At 31.9% G+C, this 20,949-nt stretch overlaps 1 protein-coding gene across 1 annotated transcript in view; it reads right to left on the bottom strand.

Annotated features, from left to right (window-relative positions):
* Positions 1-20,373, bottom strand: part of LOC123703450 (calsyntenin-1) — a 177,270-nt gene extending 156,897 nt beyond the window's left edge. The window contains exon 1 of the mRNA XM_045651442.1: positions 20,129-20,373. Within this exon, the coding sequence (XP_045507398.1) occupies positions 20,129-20,213 (85 nt within the window). The 5' untranslated portion in view covers positions 20,214-20,373. The remainder of the gene's footprint in view (positions 1-20,128) is intronic.
* Between the last annotated feature and the right edge of the window lie 576 nt (positions 20,374-20,949).

The raw sequence follows: 20,949 nt of genomic DNA on the forward strand, positions 1-20,949 counted from the left end.
ATTCTCATTACTACTACAAGTTATAGGTTAGCTTTGGTAACGTCATCTTAATACGTTTTTTTTTAAATATGTAGGTATTTTAGGCAGTGTGTCCTGTACAGTGTAGGTACATGATAAAATACTTATAGTTAGTACGAATCGAATACAAGACAACAACATTCCGCCCCGTACAAATGTATCAGTAACTTAAGTATAACTTAACTATAACATATCTCACAATGTTTCACTTAGTCATACGGCAGGAACAATAGAGGGCAAAGTTAAACAGTTTAAGTTTGTTCACATTATCGATACCTTGTAAGTTGTAAGTAATACCTATACGAGCCTAACTTCTCATTCCGGTTTGCTTTCATAAAGTTGAACGTTGCATTAAGTTGAAATTATTTTGCTTCATTCTCTTCTTTTGGTACTATACCTACCTATAGGTAGTTTTATTCTTTATTTGTTGAAACACACAAAATATTTTTAAGCGATTTGCAATATTAATCTCTACAGAGACAATCATATTGAATCAATAGAATATGTAACTAACTTCAGGCTTCATACAGGGTACGATCAAAAAATTCCATAAAATTAATGTTTTCTGTTTTATACTAAAAATTAATTTTCCCAAACAGGCGTCAACATTTTTAAGCTTCGTCCCCAATATTATTAAGATGTAACAAACGATAATTAATGCGGCAGCCATTTTTAATTAATTGTTCCCAATTAGGGGAATCAAATTCAATGAATCCGTATAATTTTCGGGGAAAATATTCCGTCAAGAATAAACAGTTTGAGAATTTTAAACGGAATAAAAGACGCCATCTGATACCTACCAGCTACCCAACTATATAAATGCAATTTAATGTAAAATTAAATATTTTAATTATTTAAATAAATCACGTATTAATAACAAATAAAGCATGTGTTTTTCTAATTCGGGTATTGGTTAATTCTTGATTAATAAAGAGTCTGAACAAAGTCTTGTTTTATGTAATGAATATAAATATTTCCATATATTCATACTTAAATAAAAATAGAGATAATATGAGATACAAATTTTTCATTACGTCACATAGGTTAAAATAACAGGCCGTACCCATTTATTAAAAAATACATATACTATATTACAGTAACATAAGTAACTGAAAATACATTTTCATTCAAAATGAAACACATTTCCTACAAAATGCGTAGTTTCAATTTTACATTAATGCTATACAATCGAAACTGAATAAAACCGCAATATATGAAAACACATACCTAATTAATGAAATTGAATGTTCAATACTTGAAACATTATTTACCTAATGAGACTCGACGTTGCGATAATTAAAATTTAAAATATCGACATTGATTACGAAATACAATGCCTATTGACAATTAAAAGTTAGGTGCACAATATTAATTTGTATAATTAACCAAAAATAGAAAACTAATAATTAAAATCAGATCAATGTTTATCTGCATTGCATGCTCAAATTATAAGTTTAAATTAACGAAACTACAAATATGAGCTAGCCAAAATATATAAAAACATCGATTGCAATATTCCTTCACAATAAGGGAATTTAAACACCGCTATACAATTCGATCAATAACCAAGCCATTTAGCTAACAAACTAACGCATATCTAGTATCTAATGCAGCAAGCACCGTTACACTGGGGTCAACGATGACTCAGACGCGCTCCGATTCACAGATTTATAAAATAGTTTTTTGGTCGCCCGCCAACTCCTTCATTCTCCGTTCTTCATTCAAAACGTTCACGCAACTCTTTAGTTCATGATCAAAGTTTCGAACGTGATTTACGAAAATTCTTTTTAAAAATGGAACGATTTATGGCGGCTTTCTTTTTTCTTTTTTCCCTCTGCGGTTTTTCTAGGTTAGGACGTGTAATAAATTGCAGAGGGAGGGAAATTTTTTACGTACCTACTCTCGTATAATGTGAAGAGGGTGCTGCTTAGTTATTTGTTTGAAATCTCCGTAATAGTTATGCAGTTTCAAAGATAAATAATCTTGCTAAAATATGTAAATATCTAACGTTAATCATAATAATTAGGTAAGTATATATTGTTTGAGCCAAAATAAAAAGTTGCACATTTTTCGGCTGGAGAACCATTTAAATACATGTCAGTTTCAGATAAACAAGTTAAGAACGATTTTTAGAACAAAAATAGGAATGAAAAATAGGAAATAAGACCGTAGGTACCTTAAAGCGAGTCAGTTTACTATATTAGCGCTTAAGTAAATTGATGTCTCCGTTTGATGGGCATTTTATGTTAATCTGCGAATGTATAAATACCTGCGCCGACGTGGGGCTGGGCTAAAATAAAACACAGACGAACCTAAAGCGGTCGAATACCTGCATAGTTCGGGGAATTAGCGCCCGCGTTACCATGGTAACGGATGTCGACATCAACTCGAAAACACGCCTTCGAAATCCATACAAATTATTCTTATTGGTATTTGTTATAGCTGGTACGTTTTGTTCGTATGTAAGAAATAAATTTTTGTCTAGGACATTTTGACAGTGAAGTTTATTTATGTAGGTATCAATAATTTACAAAATTTTGGACGACTACAGCATTGTTAGACTGCATAGCATGAAATCATTAATATTTCTATGAAAATATTTCTGTACATAAAAATTTAAATAAAAATAATTCGAGAAACCATAGTAGCGTGCTTGGTGTCACATACAAAAGTTTCTGGAACGTCTGGATGTTCGAGTGAGTATTTAATTTCATTAATAGCGGTATGCAATTACATACGTATTTTTGTATTACACTAGCTTTCGAATGCGGATTTACTCGCTTTTGTGAGTTTTCAATTTAACTGTATTTATTTAATAATAGAGATCATATTTCTCTGCTAACTTAAATCGGAGTACCCACAATCAGACTACATCGTATCGCTACTAACTTGTTTTTTTTTCCAAATGAGAAAACTTTCAAAATCTGCTCAGCCGTTACGGATACGTAAACAAACAAGAACCAAGATTCTAAACTGAAATCTAGTTGGAAAACACAAACAGTATTATACCTTTAAGTTCAAGCAGGCGATTGGTTCTTGAAGCGCTGAATTCCAAGACTTAAGTTAAACTCAACTTTAACTTAAGTTTTACCATATTAAACCGAATAGTTGAGAGTAAACTTGAATAGGGCTAAGTTCTGACCTAGAATTTTAATGGAATAGAGCTCTTCCCGCATAAGCACCGCTACGGGAAGCTTAATCGCATTTTTGTAGAAAATCGGGAAGAGAAATTAATTATGATAAGTTTTTTGAGCGATCTGCACTTTTATCGAGTTGAGACTTGAGAGTGAGGTTAATTTGTAAGTTAAAGTTAATATTTCTTTGCTGATATTAGACTTATAGAGGATCAACATAAGAAGGTAGATAATATCTATCACAAAATTTAATAAGTAGTATGTTCCTACATAGTTACATACATTAGTTATTGTAGGTAAGTGCATTTACCTACATAGGGTACCTACATGCATGTTTGCCAAACACTTCTCCGAACAATAAGTTACCTACTACAATTCAATTAAAATGTGTCGGAACACTATAAATCTATCAAAATCGGTTCCTACATTGAACCAACCAAACCTACATGTATCTAGGGACTATTTATATATCTATCTATAGGTACATATCGGGCACATAGGCACTAATTACCTTGTTATACAAGTACGGCATTGGTAATGCGATTTACAACGAATGTCAATTACGCTTGCGTTTGTATGAGGCGTCGGATTATTTTAGTGATATGATTGACTAGCTTATTACCGCTGTTTTGTCCGTGATTAATTTTACAATCTACACTTTATTATTTTATCCTAATTATAATATTGGTGATATACGAAATCTCATCATTTTTGAAGCAAAATTGATAGAAAGATAGTGCAGACCACACAATCGAAGTCACGGCCAGAAAGCTAGTTATAAAATTAACCAATCTTATTTTTAAATTATTCATTAAACATACAAAAAACCAAGATAATACTTGGCCATCAGCCCTCACCACTGTGTCACGAAGAAGTTAACCGATTTACCAATCACCATCTTACCTGTAAAGAAAAACATTCATAAGAATACATATAAAAAAATAACCATGACCTACATAATTATTATTATTCATTATATTTAAGACAGGTAAACCGCATTTATATTTATTCATTCATAAAATCTTTATTTTCAAGATAACATTCCGGAAAAGGTCACGATTATTCGCACGTGCAGCTTTTTTAACTTGGACATGTTTAAGTTACCTTAGGAAATATATTTCTATATTTCTTTACAATTTATTATAATAAATATTCTTATTTTATGTATACGTAAGCACAGTTTTTAGTATCATCTGCAATTTAGAATTCACAATTCTAATGGTTTCAAATTAATTCTTTGAAAACCTTTTATTAATAAGTATAGGTAACAATATCAAGTATCTCATAAGTTCATATTATTCCATATAGTTCCACGATGACAATATAGACAAATACCTAATAGAAAAGGTATAATAAAACACTTTATACAAAAAATTCCAATCGTCAAAATTCAAGTACACCTAACCACTTCATCTTTAGGCTTACCTACTATCTTTGAAATAACCATTTTTACTTTCTCCTAAACATCCTCTAATTACTGAACGCGTTACCTTCATACTTATAACCCTTCACGTAAAACACTCAGTGGCTTTATAAACAAGAGGTCCTAAACCAACACGCATCAGGTACCCAGAGCCCAGAGGTCACCTTATCGCCCATCTAGTAAATATTCCACAGATTTCCATTTAGATAGGTCAAAATAATATAAATGTTAAACTTCCAGATTGTTCCACGATAGGGAATGGAACTGTAGTATTATCTTGACTTATAAAAATAATAAGCTTCGCATACCTACGAGAAACGTTTAAATGGAATATGATGGCGTATTGCTTTTTAATATCTATCTTTAGGTACGAATATAATAAAGCTGAAGAGTTTGTTTGTTTGAACGCGCTCATCTCGGGAAATACTGGTCCGATTTGAAAAATTCAGCGTTAGATAGCTCTTTTATCGAGGAAGGCTATAGGGTAGTTATATATTATCATCACGCTACGACCAAGAGGAGTGGAGCCACGAGGTTGAAACCGCGCGGAGCAGCTAGTCTACACAAATATTATAAAGAGGAAAACTTTATTTATTTGACTACTGGACCGATTTTGATGAAATTTGAACAATCTTTAGACCCTGAGAAAGAACATAGGCTACTTTTTATTGCGAAAAATGTACCACGGGCGAAGCCGGGGCGGACCGCTAGTAAAGCTGAAGAGTTTGTTTTGATGAACGCGCTAATCTTAGAATACCTATTGTTACTTATTAAAAACATTACGGACATGACCAATAGGAGATCATAAAATAGCAAAAAATAATGTTGAAAAAATATTTCTTTTCGGAGTAGAAATCGCGTGGGTCCACTAGTTTATGACAGACCTATACCTACCTATGCAAAGCATGGTAAAGTCTAACAACTATGCGTCAGCTGTAATTATTTCGTAATTTGCCAGAGTAATCACTCAAAGTTACTAATATGCTGAACCAAACTACCGTAGATATATTATGTTTAATCATAAAACATATCACGCTGTTTAATCTCGTCAGAGACGCAGATGCGAATGTGTTCGTAGTTCGTACGATATTATCTCTTGTTAGTTCTGTTAAGTTTGTTTGAGAAACGCTTATTAAACTAACACACATATATCGTTAATTTACGCTAGAGTAATAATCACGATAAACAAATATATTCCATGAACAGTATCACTATATAGACTATAGTATAAAACAAAGTCGCTTTCTCTGTCCCTATATCCCTTTGTATGCTTAAATCTTTAAAACTGCGCAACGGATTTTGATGCAGTTTTTTTAATAGATAGAGTGATTCAAGAAGAAGGTTTTAGTATATAATTTATTAGGTTTTAGACAAAGCGGACGAAGCCGCGGGCGGTAAGCTAGTCGAAATATATTCCCGGGAACGATAACAAAAGAAAAACGCTACAGACGAAGCCATGCATTTAAAAGGTAGAAAACATCTGAGATGATAATTTATATTCGGGCAGCAGACCAATCTGCGGAGGCAATCAAAGTTGCCAAATGAAAAAGTTTCACACAAGCGATCCCGTCCATGCTATGTTTGCTTATTTCGAATCGTTTGCGTTTCTTTTTATTGTTTGTATCGGTTCAAACCACCTTCCCCCAGAATGAAATTTATTCCGTACCGCCTTTGAGAATGTGTAAAAAGCATTTTAATGAGAAAAGTCGTAATTTATAGACAGCGTGTTACACAAAATAACGTCACAACTCACAGCCCACACGTCAGAGTATATCTTTAGATAATAAATTGAATTATTTAAGTTTATTTGTTCGAGTACCTGCCTACCTCTTCAAAAGGATTTATCACAGTGAAAGCATTTTCAGGTATTCGTATTACAAATGCAGACTTTCTTAAAAATTAAAGAAGCCTTAAAAGAATGTGAAAAGGCTAAAAAATCCAGATCACATTTCGCTTTACAATTTTAAATTAAGTTTTTGTATTTATAATTCTACTTTTTATTATAAGTACAAAAGTTTCGATGTTTCTTACTCAATCACAGTATGGTTTCGCAGATCTTAATTAAATTTGATAGGGATGAATGATAATATTATCTAGTACGGGAAGTTGGCAGATCATTTTTTAAAGAAGCCTTAAAAGAATGTGAAATGGCTAAAAAATCCAGATCACATTTCGCTTTACAATTTTATATTAAGTTTTTGTATTTACAATTCTACTTATTATTATAAGTACAAAAGTTTCGATGTTTCTTACTCAATCACAGTATGGTTTCGCAGATCTTAATTAAATTTGATAGGGATGAATGATAATATTATCTAGTACGGGAAGTTGGCAGATCATTTTTTAAAGAAGCCTTAAAAGAATGTGAAATGGCTAAAAAATCCAGATCACATTTCGCTTTACAATTTTATATTAAGTTTTTGTATTTACAATTCTACTTATTATTATAAGTACAAAAGTTTCGATGTTTCTTACTCAATCACAGTATGGTTTCGCAGATCTTAATTAAATTTGATAGGGATAAATGATAATACTAATTAGCTAATTACACGAGCGAAGCCACGCAAAATTAGGGATGAATGATAATATTATCTAGTACGGGAAGTTGGCAGATCATTTTTTAAAGAAGCCTTAAAAGAATGTGAAATGGCTAAAAAATCCAGATCACATTTCGCTTTACAATTTTATATTAAGTTTTTGTATTTACAATTCTACTTATTATTATAAGTACAAAAGTTTGGATGTTTCTTACTCAATCACAGTATGGTTTCGCAGATCTTAATTAAATTTGATAGGGATGAATGATAATATTATCTAGTACGGGAAGTTGGCAGATCATTTTTTAAAGAAGCCTTAAAAGAATGTGAAATGGCTAAAAAATCCAGATCACATTTCGCTTTACAATTTTATATTAAGTTTTTGTATTTACAATTCTACTTATTATTATAAGTACAAAAGTTTCGATGTTTCTTACTCAATCACAGTATGGTTTCGCAGATCTTAATTAAATTTGATAGGGATAAATGATAATACTAATTAGCTAATTACACGAGCGAAGCCACGCAAAATTATTAACTTTGCGTGGCTTCGCTCGGTTACTTAGTTATTATTTATTAATAGCCTTATTCAATAGTCAATAATTCGATTTATCAAGACTATCGATTTATCACGATATCGATTGTTACTTTCTATGTAAGTAAATATCCTTTAAAAAGACCTAAATAAAATTTCAACTTAAAACTTTTTATTAAGAAGTGTCTAACACATATCCTAACAAGTTGACTCTCTTTTAAATACATAATATAACTATGAATAAAACCTAGTTCATAAAATATTATCTCGTATACATACATTTAACTATGAATCGGGAAAACTGAATGGCTAGTAACATTTTGAAAGACTCCAATTTTGCATCTATGTAAATCCATTTTAGATGCAAATTGAATTTGGTTTTCACAGGAAAATCATTTTATTGTTGCTTTCATCTGAAACATCAAATTTTAATCTATTTTTCCTATCTACTCTGTCCTTTGTATTTTAACTTTGTAAGGAAATTTAGGCATTTATAACAAATAGGATCATTTAGAGACAATAATTATATTTTGACAAGTTTATACATTAGCTATTATTTTATGTTGTTTACCTAATTTTGTAAACGTTACGAAACTTCAAGGATATTATCATTTTTTCATTTTTTTAGCACTAAATGCAAACTAAAACTCATCAGCTATAGTATGTGTATGTTTGATGATACATATGTTTGCTACTCTTTCACGCAAATATTACAGAACCGATTCCAATGAAATTTAGCACACATATAGAAGGTACCAGGGACATAGGATAGGTCTTATCCCTGAAAACCCACGGGAACAGGAACTAAGCTGGTTTTTCTTTGAAAACGCGGGCAAAGCCGCGCTAGCGGAAAGCTAATTATGTAATTACATTCTCAATGCATTTACATAATTCTAAAGAAACTACCATAAGACATTCACACCGATATCTGACCGATATTCCGCTGACCTAATTCTACACACTCCTTCCCAGTAAACATCGTAAAAGGGGACACATAAGCCACTAAGCCACATTGTAGCCTCGTTCCATCCCATTATACTCCTGGTACCTGAACGCCATCTCAGTAAAAAGCCTGCCTGCTATTGTCCAGGATTTTTATACCATTGACCTAAAAATATAACGCTATAGACACATTTTAGGTTCCTTCCTGCTTCTAAAGAATAGTGTTACAATAGTATTAGAAACAGGTTTGTTTATATAGGAGAGATTTATCACGTCATTCGTTTTTATATTATTGCCTTCTGAATTGGGACATTAGCATAAATTATTTTGATTCTTAAACGTTTTAAACCACTTTAATTCTAAAGGTATCAGAGTGAGAACGAAAGAAGAGACGAAAATACAATTTTTTACTGTAATCTGTGTAAACTACCTATAACATACTTAAAATAATTTTTTGAAAATTATGTTTATAGGTAATCAAAAATATCCTGGAAGACCACACGCTCAAACTTTGAATCCAATGAATGAGTACTTAACCTAAACTTATGTTTATAGTATGTAACTTACTCTAAATTTTTAACTAACGAATGATATTTTTTATAAATACCTATGTTTAAAATTTAAGTTTCTCATGTAAGTGACTTAATGTCTTAATGGGAATAAATGTCTTTAAACCTTATATTTTTGCGTTCCTCATGAACCGTTTCGTCACCTACGCAGCAAGTTAAACTCAGGTCAAATCTATTCACAATCTAAACATGAATTCTCAAGTTACTGTTATCGTACAAACTTTGAATAATACATATTTCTAGTTAAAGCATCACAATGCCGGTATAAGTTGGATGGCCAAAGGTCAGTTAAATCTGCAGTTTGCAAACGTTACTTATAAATGACTAACAAACGTATTACCTTGAAGCATTTTCCAAAGCGTGGTTTTTTGATTGAATTAGATTTTATATCTTTAACTTAGCAAATCATATAATTTTATTTAAATGCACTGAAATGTAAATATATTAACATTAGGTATTACATTATCACTCATAATAAAATAAGAATATGGAATTGTTGTATAAACTGTTCTTTTTCCGTTTATACAATCTGTTTCGCTTCTGTCAAACATGGAACGTCAGTGTTGTCACGCACGTCACGCCAGATTGACACTTTATTTTCCTTTTTTTTACAATATCGTTTTACGTGACCGAGTTTTTCGATAACTCTATATTGGTCTAAGATCCGAACATAAGGCGAAATTCAACGGCGTGATAATAGAATGAGACCAATTTTATAATTAATTTAGTCTATTAAAAAATGTATTAAAAATGGGTTGACTCGGAAAATCCTGGACAGGACATTTTAAATGAATTTAAAAAAAACATTTTTTTTTAATTAATTGCAGTATCAAGATAATAAAAAAAATATAATAGACTTAAAGTATGAAACCTACAGAATGTGCAGTCATAGTCGTTTTCTAATATTTACCGGGACAAACGGCTAGGTTGGCAGGTATAAACAGGTATGTCGGTACCAGTTACTTTCACTTGATAGGATTATGAAAAAAAAAATTATGTCAGCACTGTTTTATTACAAAATTGTTTTATTATCTCGAACACTATATTCATTAGGGCATCAAAATACGCATTTTTAAATATTTAAGCACATATAGAGACGACAGCGGGAAGTCTTTCTTTTATACAATGTATAGACAATACGTATATAACCATACACATAAAACCATTCAATAATGTATTACGACAACATGGTTAATTAACACCAGCATCAGCAAAGAGAAAGTTTAATGGACCGGAACGAGGCTGGATTTATTCCAACTGAAACACATGTGGAGGCTTCAAAAGTTTTAACATGAGACCGAGTTGTATGTACAGGACAAAATAACCCCAGAGGGTTCGAATATTCTTTGGGTTTTTTTTATTTATTGTCTGTCGCACGTACCCTCGCTGCCTTGTCTCTGACCTATATGTGTTTTGTTTCTGTTTACTGTATTTTTTACTCCATCTTTGAATGTAGAATTCTTTTCAATTTTTATTGATATTGTTTTGAGTTGAATTATTAGAAAACGTGCTGCATCGTTGTGTAAAATTGTGTAATATTGCGGTTCCAATAAAATTGGTTAGTTTTATTCATGTTTAATTATAATTAAATATTATTAAATGCACCACCATCTACTGAAAGCAAGGATCAAAAATGTTCAGATTATTTTTAAATATGTACCTGTTTACACAAATAGTTGTATTTGCTCTTTGTTACGATAAGGCTCAATTGATATTTGATCCAGACATGATTATTACAATTAGATCGAATACAATTAAAAGAGGATAAACGAAAACTATTGTATCGTAACAGCCATCACGATGTATTGATTTTCCTCATAAATCATATCATCAATGCATAGGTACTCCAAATTCCCTCTATTAATTATAATATAATATATCTCTATAGAATTGGATTCGAAGAAACATTCACGCGTCACGTTTCCAAACTTCTGACAGGACGGGACGCAGAATCCCCGGAATATTAACATGGGATTATGTGCACAAAGTTATAAATAACATTAATTTGAAGCCAACCCTTTAATTAGACCACTTTCAATACACAGGAGACATTCAGCCGCAACTCTCATTTTCTAGTAATTTTATTAGTTTTAGTAATTTTGCCTATCCTATTAACTATAATATTATAATATGCGAAAGTTTGAAAGGAGGGACGTATATGTTACTCTTTCAAAAAAATAACACTTAACGGCATTTATTAAGAATGGGCAGTGACAAAGCTTATTTTCCAGAATAACACAAGCTATAACCATTACCCCATTTGTATAAACTAAAACCTGGAACAACATAAATGTGGTAACTGTGAAACGAACGTCATCTCTTAAAAAGTGCTTATTGTATTTAAAAAAAAAACTGTTTTTGACCATCTTACTGTGTGGTGCGATGGCAAACACCAGTGGGTAACCTATACTCATAATATGTAGGTATATCTATTTCATAATTCACAAATTCTCCGTACAAGAATCATCCAATCCTTATTCACGCCATACCTCCTAAACACCATCCACGCCAGTTTTCACTGGTTCCACAAAGTGGGTCATCCCACACCACTAGTGCAGTCTGCAATCTATAACTACACTTTCGATATCGATAATATTGCCGTACACATATCTTGTTATCGATAAGGTATGTACCTATGTAGATACCTATTGCTTGATAATTTTGTTGGTGAAACTAACTGTAAATTTCATTCGTGTTATGTTATATAGAAGAGCTTTAGCTTTAACGGAAGAAGGTCTTAAATTATTCAAAAATATTCGAAGTCAAAAGCCTAACAGATAGCGCAAGAAACTCACTCCTTTCTATTTAAATTTAAATTCAGTTTGTAAAATAAACCTAAAAATCCGCAAACACTTGGCAAATATCGTAAAAATAACTAGAAACTTAACTTATCTTCCAATTGTATTAAGCTAAGATTAACAGCTTAATTATTATTAAGCTCACTTTATATTACGTAGCTAATATTAGAGCGATTTAAGAAAACACACGATGGCAAAATATAGCTGTTGGAGTAGAAATTTGTCCAGGTTAGAAATACATGTATATATTATTTAGATACTAGCTGCGCTCCGTGGTTTCAACCGCATTGCTCCAGTCCTGTTAGTCTTCGCGTGATGATATATGGCCTATAGATGAGCTATCTAACACCGAAATAATTTTTCAAATCGGACCAGTAGTTCCTGAAATTGGCCTCAAAGTGCAAGCAAGTCAAAGATTTTTTATAAAAATGCACTGGCACTCAAATCGTTTAATAATTCCCACTTTTCATTCAGTCCTTTATAAACGATGCAAGCAATTACGTAACCTACTTTACCGTTTAAAGCGATTTCAAAATAGAGAAAGCACTTGCGAGGCCCTTGAGATGAGACTGGTTGTTTCGCGTTGCGTTCCACGTTGGAAGGTTTTTATTTCTATTCATAGATATTTAATTATCTCAATATATTCTAAAGTCAAGAAAACTTACTATCAGCCAACTGTTGGCTATGAATATAAGCCAACAGTTGGCTGATAATTTCTCGACAGAGAATTTGTGGGTACAAAAATAAAAATTTTAAAAGCTGTTCTAAAGTCGCCGTAAAAGGAAATTATCAGCCAACGATTGACTTGTGGTTCAAATATACGCCTAATGGCTGATAAGTTGATATCTTTCTCGCCAGTGATTTTGTGGGTAGAAAGAGAAAATTTTAAAGAGATGTCACGTTGAGCAAATATATAACAATGCTGTCACGCGAATGTCACGTACAGAAGCACTTGATAGTGAGCATTAGCGTAAGTATCCTTGAAAATAATTATTTTCGTGTGCTTAAACAAAGAGAAATTTAGTTTAGTACGATGAGAGTAGAAAAGTAAAAGTTGAACAGATTTAGATAAATTTTACTACATAGATAGATAGAACCTTTAAACAAAGGCAACCTAATGTCTCTAAAAAAACGAAGGGGTTAACGTTAATTACCTATAAGAAACCTTATTTGGTAATAATCAAGTCAACACTTATCAATTAAATTAGATAGAACCTAAGACCTTTAATAATTACCAGCGCTATAGGTAATTGGCTCAATTATCATCTAATTATAGTCCTAAGTCACCAGTCTATCAAATTAGCATTCAAACTCTAAACACAGTTTTAGACTTGCATAGATTTCTTTATTTACTGGTCTGGAAAAGATCGCTATAGAGTAATAAGGTGTCCATCATTTCTTTACTGATAGATTATTTACTAGATATATTTTATCGTTATAACAAAAATGAAAGGAAGGTTTATTTAATGTTGATGTATTTTAAAGCTCCGTATCACTAACAGAAAATACTAATTCTAATAAATCCTTTTCACAAAATTGTTTTTTTTTACCATATTGTTCAGATCGCGTTAAAGGTATATTTTAGTGGTACATCTATAATTATGTATCTACTAGATAATCCACTATTTATCCTGCTACACTCATATCTAAAATACCCATGTAATAACTAAAGCAGTATCATAAGGATAACGTCATTTAGCAGGTCGGACACAGATGCGGAAACGGGTAGAAAAAACTGCCACCTGCCACCGGCAAGTTGAACAAAAAATGAGACAAGCTGCGCTTGTAGGGTTGCCACCACGGGAAATGTTATATTATTTAGCTCTTTGTTTATTTTATTCAGCTACTAGCGGTCCGCCCCGGCTTCGCCCGTGGTACATATTCACGTTTTCTCTACATAAGAACCATCCTCGTACTTCGGGGAATATAATAAAAAAAGAATTAAAGAAATCGGTTCCGCTGTTCTAAAGTTATGTGCTTACCAACACATTTTGGGATTCATTTTTATATTATAGAAGAAGAAGATAGCAATAGGCTGCAATAAATGAGAACTCAGAAGAGAGAAGAACTCATTTATGAGAGTGGTGTTTAACTTTGATCTTGAAAACTATTTAGGTATATGAAAATCTTGATAAGTTTATGTCAAAACTACTCAAAAGGGATTTCATTATGTTTCATATTTTACATAAATAAGCTATACTGTAGTAATCATTGTATTGTTACACACTATTATAAACGATAAAACTAAAAAAACATCAAAACATGGTAACTAATCTTTCATCGGCATAGGAAAGATATTTTGGTGTGCAAATATGAATAAATAATACAAAAATAGTTTTGCTGACAGCCCTGATCCCAGATGTGGGTCTTTATTGAGAGATTTGTAAACAAATCACGCCATTTTTGCGGAGCCATTTGTAAAAAGGGAAGTAGCGTGTATTATTTAAGATTCTGCTGCAGACAATATGGAATTTGAGATAGAAATAAGTACAATAGTTATGAATACAGAATAATACAATAAATATTATTTACATTTATTTTTTGCTTTACTAGGTAGGTAGGTATACCTATTCTTTAAGAACAAACGCACAGCAACAGATATAATGTACGTAAAAAGTATTTTATTAAATTCACATTAATCAATCAATAACGAAAAAATGTTTTTAGCAATGCCTGTCAATATCCGAACCTAATGCAATTTTAATTCGATACATCAAGATAACATTTAATAGTCTCTATCCTACAAAACCATACCTACATTTACCTTCGTTAAATTATTCTACCCCAAATACACCTTCATATACGTATGTATATTGTATATCAAAATACAGCATTGAATTTGTAGTCTTAAGACCTCTGCAGTTACTGCAACGTTTTAGTAATTTATTCACGCCCGAATCACCGCAGAGTAGCAAAGCGGTAGCATACCTATAATAATGTGGAGTATATAGAGCACTTACATAAACGTTGTTATACCAATAAAACTTGTGTACCTACTGCGTTGAGTGCATATTATATGTATACCTGGAACCATGTTGAATATATGTAATTCAAATGTAGGTTACAAATATATTAAAACTTATTAATATCGCCTTTTCTATCATGATATCGTATAGTTATGTAACAATATTATTTATTTAAAAATACCTACACAAAATCTGTATATTAATAACACGAAACGAAAAAATACTTCAACATAATTTTCTGCGAATTCTTACGATGCATTTTTGATAATTTCTTACGATAACAATTAGGTCAACGACTTAACACTTTTATCTACATTCGTGACTTTAAAAACACTAAACTATCATGTTTACGTTTAATTCGAAAGGAGAGCATTAATTTAACTTATTCCAGTCCAAGATCGAGTAAGGATAATTAACACGTTGATATATTTACGACGGCAACTAATTGATTAACGTAATTAAACATTAACAGAATATCACATTTCGGTCTTTAATTAAACCCTTATAGAATGGATAGGTTTCATAAAATAATAAACCTGAGTCAAACACGTTTTTGCACCGCTTGCGAGACATTTACAACCTACTTTTTAAATTTAAAGTTTAATTTATAATCACAAATATATTGCATGTGTTTTATAAAACGTATGTTGTCGCGTTGTAATACCATACGCAAAAAATTATTTGATTTTCTTTTTTCTAGAACGTAAGAAATAAGTCTTTATATATATAATGAACGTAACGAACGGAACGTGAGAAATAATTTATTGTAAGCGCTTATTTAACAAAACCTAGAGTGGTTTGTTTAAAAGTCTTTTTAAAATGCATTAATAGAGGTAGAATCCTATAAATCTATTATTATCCTTAAAGGCTAAGGCATTCACAAAAACCTTACAAAGGAAACTGGAAGACACATTTCAGCTTTTACGACGCTTATCCTTAGCATCCTTATTACGTAAATTTATCAAGAGATATCGCCCAACAATTCGAACGGTAATGCGCCATAAAATATTCAAAGCGCCGATTATATTTTTAGAAAAGCTAATCCATAGGAAGCCACCGGTGTTTTATAGCCTCTTCCGTCGGACATCATCTGGAGAGGTTAATTATGCTAATACGCGATTAATTCACTATACGCATACTGGTAGCACCAAATATGAAACGCTGGATTGCGAATTTAAGCGCGAAAAAAATTATAGAATGCCCACAATGACGACATCGCGTGAATCATAGGCACATTCATTATTATGATCTAGCAGATTGAATAAACGTTTGGCCATGACTATTGTACAATTAGATATATCAATATTATGTATATTGTCTCATGAGGGCTCTTTGATACATGTATAACATTGATGATTTACATGCAATTTATACTTTGCTTCACATAGTACCCGTTATTAACTATTACTTTTTTTAATGCTAAATTAAATAAATATTATCTATTTAGTTGATAATTTAATGTATTTTTCTTTTGTTACTGAATTTATAGTCTGTAAAAGTACCTATGTAGGTAACCTATGTGAAGTTGGCAACTAACTGAATAAAAATGAGTGTTTCGAATAGAATTGAGAAACACTCATTTTTATTCAGTTAGTCGAATTTTCTTTAGTATCTTCATGTATATTTATATAAACGTGAATATTAGTTTTTTTATATATTTTTTTCGGTTCTGATAACGGTACAATCCGGTACAAACGAAATGCTTTGAGTTAGCATTAAAAAAATGCTGTATTTCTAGGTCGGCAGCAAATTATATAACTACGACCCTATGTTTCCTCCCACCTCTTTGGGGTACAAACGAAATAAAAAGCGGTACGTTCTGGTACAAACCTAGTACAATCGAATAGAATTGAGAAACACTCATTTTTATTCAGTTAGCAGCGAACTATATAACTACGACCCTATGTTTCTCCCCACCTCTTTGGGGTACAAACGAAATAAAAAGCGGTACAATCCGGTACAAACCTAGTACAATCGAATAGAATTGAGAAACACTCATTTTTATTCAGTTAGTCGAATTTTCTTTAGTATCTTCATGTATATTTATATAAACGTGAATATTAGTTTTTTTATATATTTTTTTCGGTTCTGATAACGGTACAATCCGGTACAAACGAAATGCTTTGAGTTAGCATAAAAAAATGCTGTTATTTCTAGGTCGGCAGCAAACTATATAACTACGACCCTATGTTTCCCCCCACCTCTTTGGGGTACAAACGAAATAAAAAACGGTACGTTCTGGTACAAACCTAGTACAATCGAATAGAATTGAGAAACACTCATTTTTATTCAGTTAGCAGCGAACTATATAACTACGACCCTATGTTTCTCCCCACCTCTTTGGGGTACAAACGAAATAAAAAGCGGTACAATCCGGTACAAACCTAGTACAATCGAATAGAATTGAGAAACACTCATTTTTATTCAGTTAGTCGAATTTTCTTTAGTATCTTCATGTATATTTATATAAACGTGAATATTAGTTTTTTTATATATTTTTTTCGGTTCTGATAACGGTACAATCCGGTACAAACGAAATGCTTTGAGTTAGCATAAAAAAATGCTGTATTTCTAGGTCGGCAGCAAACTATATAACTACGACCCTATGTTTCCCCCACCTCTTTGGGGTACAAACGAAATAAAAAACGGTACGTTCTGGTACAAACCTAGTACAATCGAATAGAATTGAGAAACACTCATTTTTATTCAATTAGTCGAATTTTCTTTAGTATCTTCATAAATATTTATATGTATAAACGTGAATATTAGTTTTTTAATATATTTTTTTTTCGGTTCTGATAACGGTTCAATCCGGTACAAACGAAATGCTCTGAGTTAGCATTTAAAAAAATGCTGTATTTCTAGGTCGGCAGCGAACTATATAACTACGACCCTATGTTTCTCCCCACTTTTTTGGGGTACAAACGAAATAAAAAGCGGTACAATCCGATACAAACCTAGTACAATCGAATAGAATTGAGAAACACTCATTTTTATTCAGTTAGTCGAATTTTCTTTAGTATCTTCATGTATATTTATATCAACGTGAATATTAGTTTTTTTATATATTTTTTTCGGTTCTGATAACGGTACAATCCGGTACAAACGAAATGCTTTGAGTTAGCATTTAAAAAAATGCTGTATTTCTAGGTCGGCAGCGAACTATATAACTACGACCCTATGTTTCTCCCCACCTCTTTGGGGTACAAACGAAATAAAAAGCGGTACAATCCGGTACAAACCTAGTACAATCGAATAGAATTGAGAAACACTCATTTTTATTCAGTTAGTCGAATTTTCTTTAGTATCTTCATGTATATTTATATAAACGTGAATATTAGTTTTTTTATATATTTTTTTCGGTTCTGATAACGGTACAATCCGGTACAAACGAAATGCTTTGAGTTAGCATTAAAAAAATGCTGTATTTCTAGGTCGGCAGCAAACTATATAACTACGATCCTATGTTCCCCCCACCTCTTTGGGGTACAAACGAAATAAAAAGCGGTACGTTCTGGTACAAACCTAGTACAATCGAATAGAATTGAGAAACACTCATTTTTATTCAGTTAGCAGCGAACTATATAACTACGACCCTATGTTTCTTCCCACCTCTTTGGGGTACAAACGAAATAAAAAGCGGTACAATCCGGTACAAACCTAGTACAATCGTATAGAATTGAGAAACACTCATTTTTATTCAGTTAGTTGCCAACTTCACATAGGTATGTAGGTAATATTTCTTGTAACTTGGATTTTACACTTAAAAATTGTTTATTTTAGTTTGCTTGCATATAGACCAGTTGTGTACAATACATGTTATCTACTATTTGATAATCAAAATCCTATCTCTCACGCGTCCTACTATAAAATACAGATTTAGTTACGCGCAAATAACGTGCGTAGGACGTGCGAAGGTTTAAACATCTCAAAGTATACAATGACATCATTTTATCTACAGCACCTTGTGGGACTATCATTACTTGTTTCAAAACAAAACATTGTATTTAATAACTCAGGACCCGGAATCACAGACACAATAGAAAATATATTGTGTCGTGGACCGATCGGGCCGCTTGGGGCTCAATGGGTTAAAGTAAAATCTTGTTTGTGTAATGTAATAAATTTCATGATTTCATACATAGGTAATTAATTAGGGATTCTTTACAAATTAGGCTTTTAACATACCTAATAATAAAATATTTATAAATCCATTGTTAATTCTATAATTTATTAAGACTTCACAAATCACAATGGGTTTAAATATTTTTTTAACGCCCTATTTAACAAGGAAATGATTTCTTAAGTCTTTCACACAAAAGAACACATTTCTTATTAGACAATACAAAATCTGTGCACAGAATTCATCTTGAGGTGTTAAAATGTTACAAACACACATTTCTTTTTACATGAAAATGTTAATTGATTTTCCATTACTTCATTGAACTTCAATATCTTGGATTTATTAAAAAATAATGAAAACTTAAGAATGTTTTCATTGTCCATGTCTTCAATAAATTGAGCCTATGAGAAAATTTTTCATTTAGCTACAGTAGTTATTAATATATTTTCTTTTGTTATGATTTAACCTTATTATAGACTGAAATCATCAAATCAGGAGTATAAGAAGATATAATTAAATATAATGATGCATTCCATTCACTGTGTTTGGGATATTAGTTATTTAATAAGTCCCTTAGTCTGTGTGAAAAATAATGTGAAAGGTATTCAATGTTTTGGTGACCTACTATGTAAATGACTGCCAGATAAATTTAACAGGCCTCTTATTCACCTCTTGCGAATACGATATCGAAAATGAATCAACTGCAAAAGGCGTACGCCCACAGGCTCACCGGGTCACCGTCGTCAATGTATATGTGCAGTATCACAAGAAGTGGTCAATCCGGTTCACCTAACACCCACACGACCAGTTTCTTCAGAAATCCATGCACACCATAGACATATTTTCGAAAGCCGGGAAACAAAACTTTATGCAAGATTTCATTATCGTCTTCTTACTATCGATACATATTCCAATCACCAATGTATCGCGGGAATTTTAAAATATATTCTTTTAATTATCATTTATGACATCACTACAATAACTCTTCGTTGACATGGAATATAAATAAAAAATATGCAAATTATATCCTCATCAGGTGAAGGCGAAGCATAAAAGAAAAACAAATAGAAGGGTTAGAATTACCTTCATTGTCGTTGTTTCCTCCACCGTTGTGTGCCGAAGCCAGGAAAACTCCGACCCACAGAAGGCTCAAAAACCTCACAATCATTTTAACTTATTTTATGTGCACTCAGTTCACAGTTAAATCGAAAAAAAAACAAATTATGCACTCGACATAGTCAAACCAACGACACTTGCGCTGCACCTCAAGGCAGCGATCAACCTTCCTTTGGCAAATGGCGGCGGATGACGGATGTGTTCATCGATTGTGTTCGAGCCTGCGCTGTTGTGGTCTTGTTAATACATTTTAGCGTCTGGTAACACATTAAAATTAAAGGCACGTCTACACGACCACATTTTATTTGTCAGATAAAAATGTACTGCTTAATAATATTACGTCGTAGGTAATTTAATTTAATTTGTTTAAATTTAATTACGACGAGATAAGAGGTTAATAGTTTTATTAAGACTTAGTTGCTATTCTACGTTTTATTAATTTCAATCATTTAGCATATAGCAGGGAAATATAATATGCAATGCATTATATTTTATTACTTATGCGTTCTTAATTATTTAACCTGATAGCAATCACCAGTATAAAATTATTATAGCTGCAATAACTGAAACGTATTCAGGTGGTATTCGGGTAAAGTAGCATTATATTATCAATTATGTATTATGGATTGTACTGTACAATATTTGTGGATAAGAATGTCAATAATATAAATCTGTACAAAATTTCATACAGTATCCGTTAAACTATTTTTAAAACTTTCTTACCATCAAAAAGCGGTAATTTTAGGGGGTTCACGAGTTTTCTACCGTTAATGAACACAATTTTCTTT

This window comes from Colias croceus, chromosome 26 (assembly GCF_905220415.1).
Source record: "Colias croceus chromosome 26, ilColCroc2.1".
NCBI lineage: Eukaryota > Metazoa > Arthropoda > Insecta > Lepidoptera > Pieridae > Colias > Colias croceus.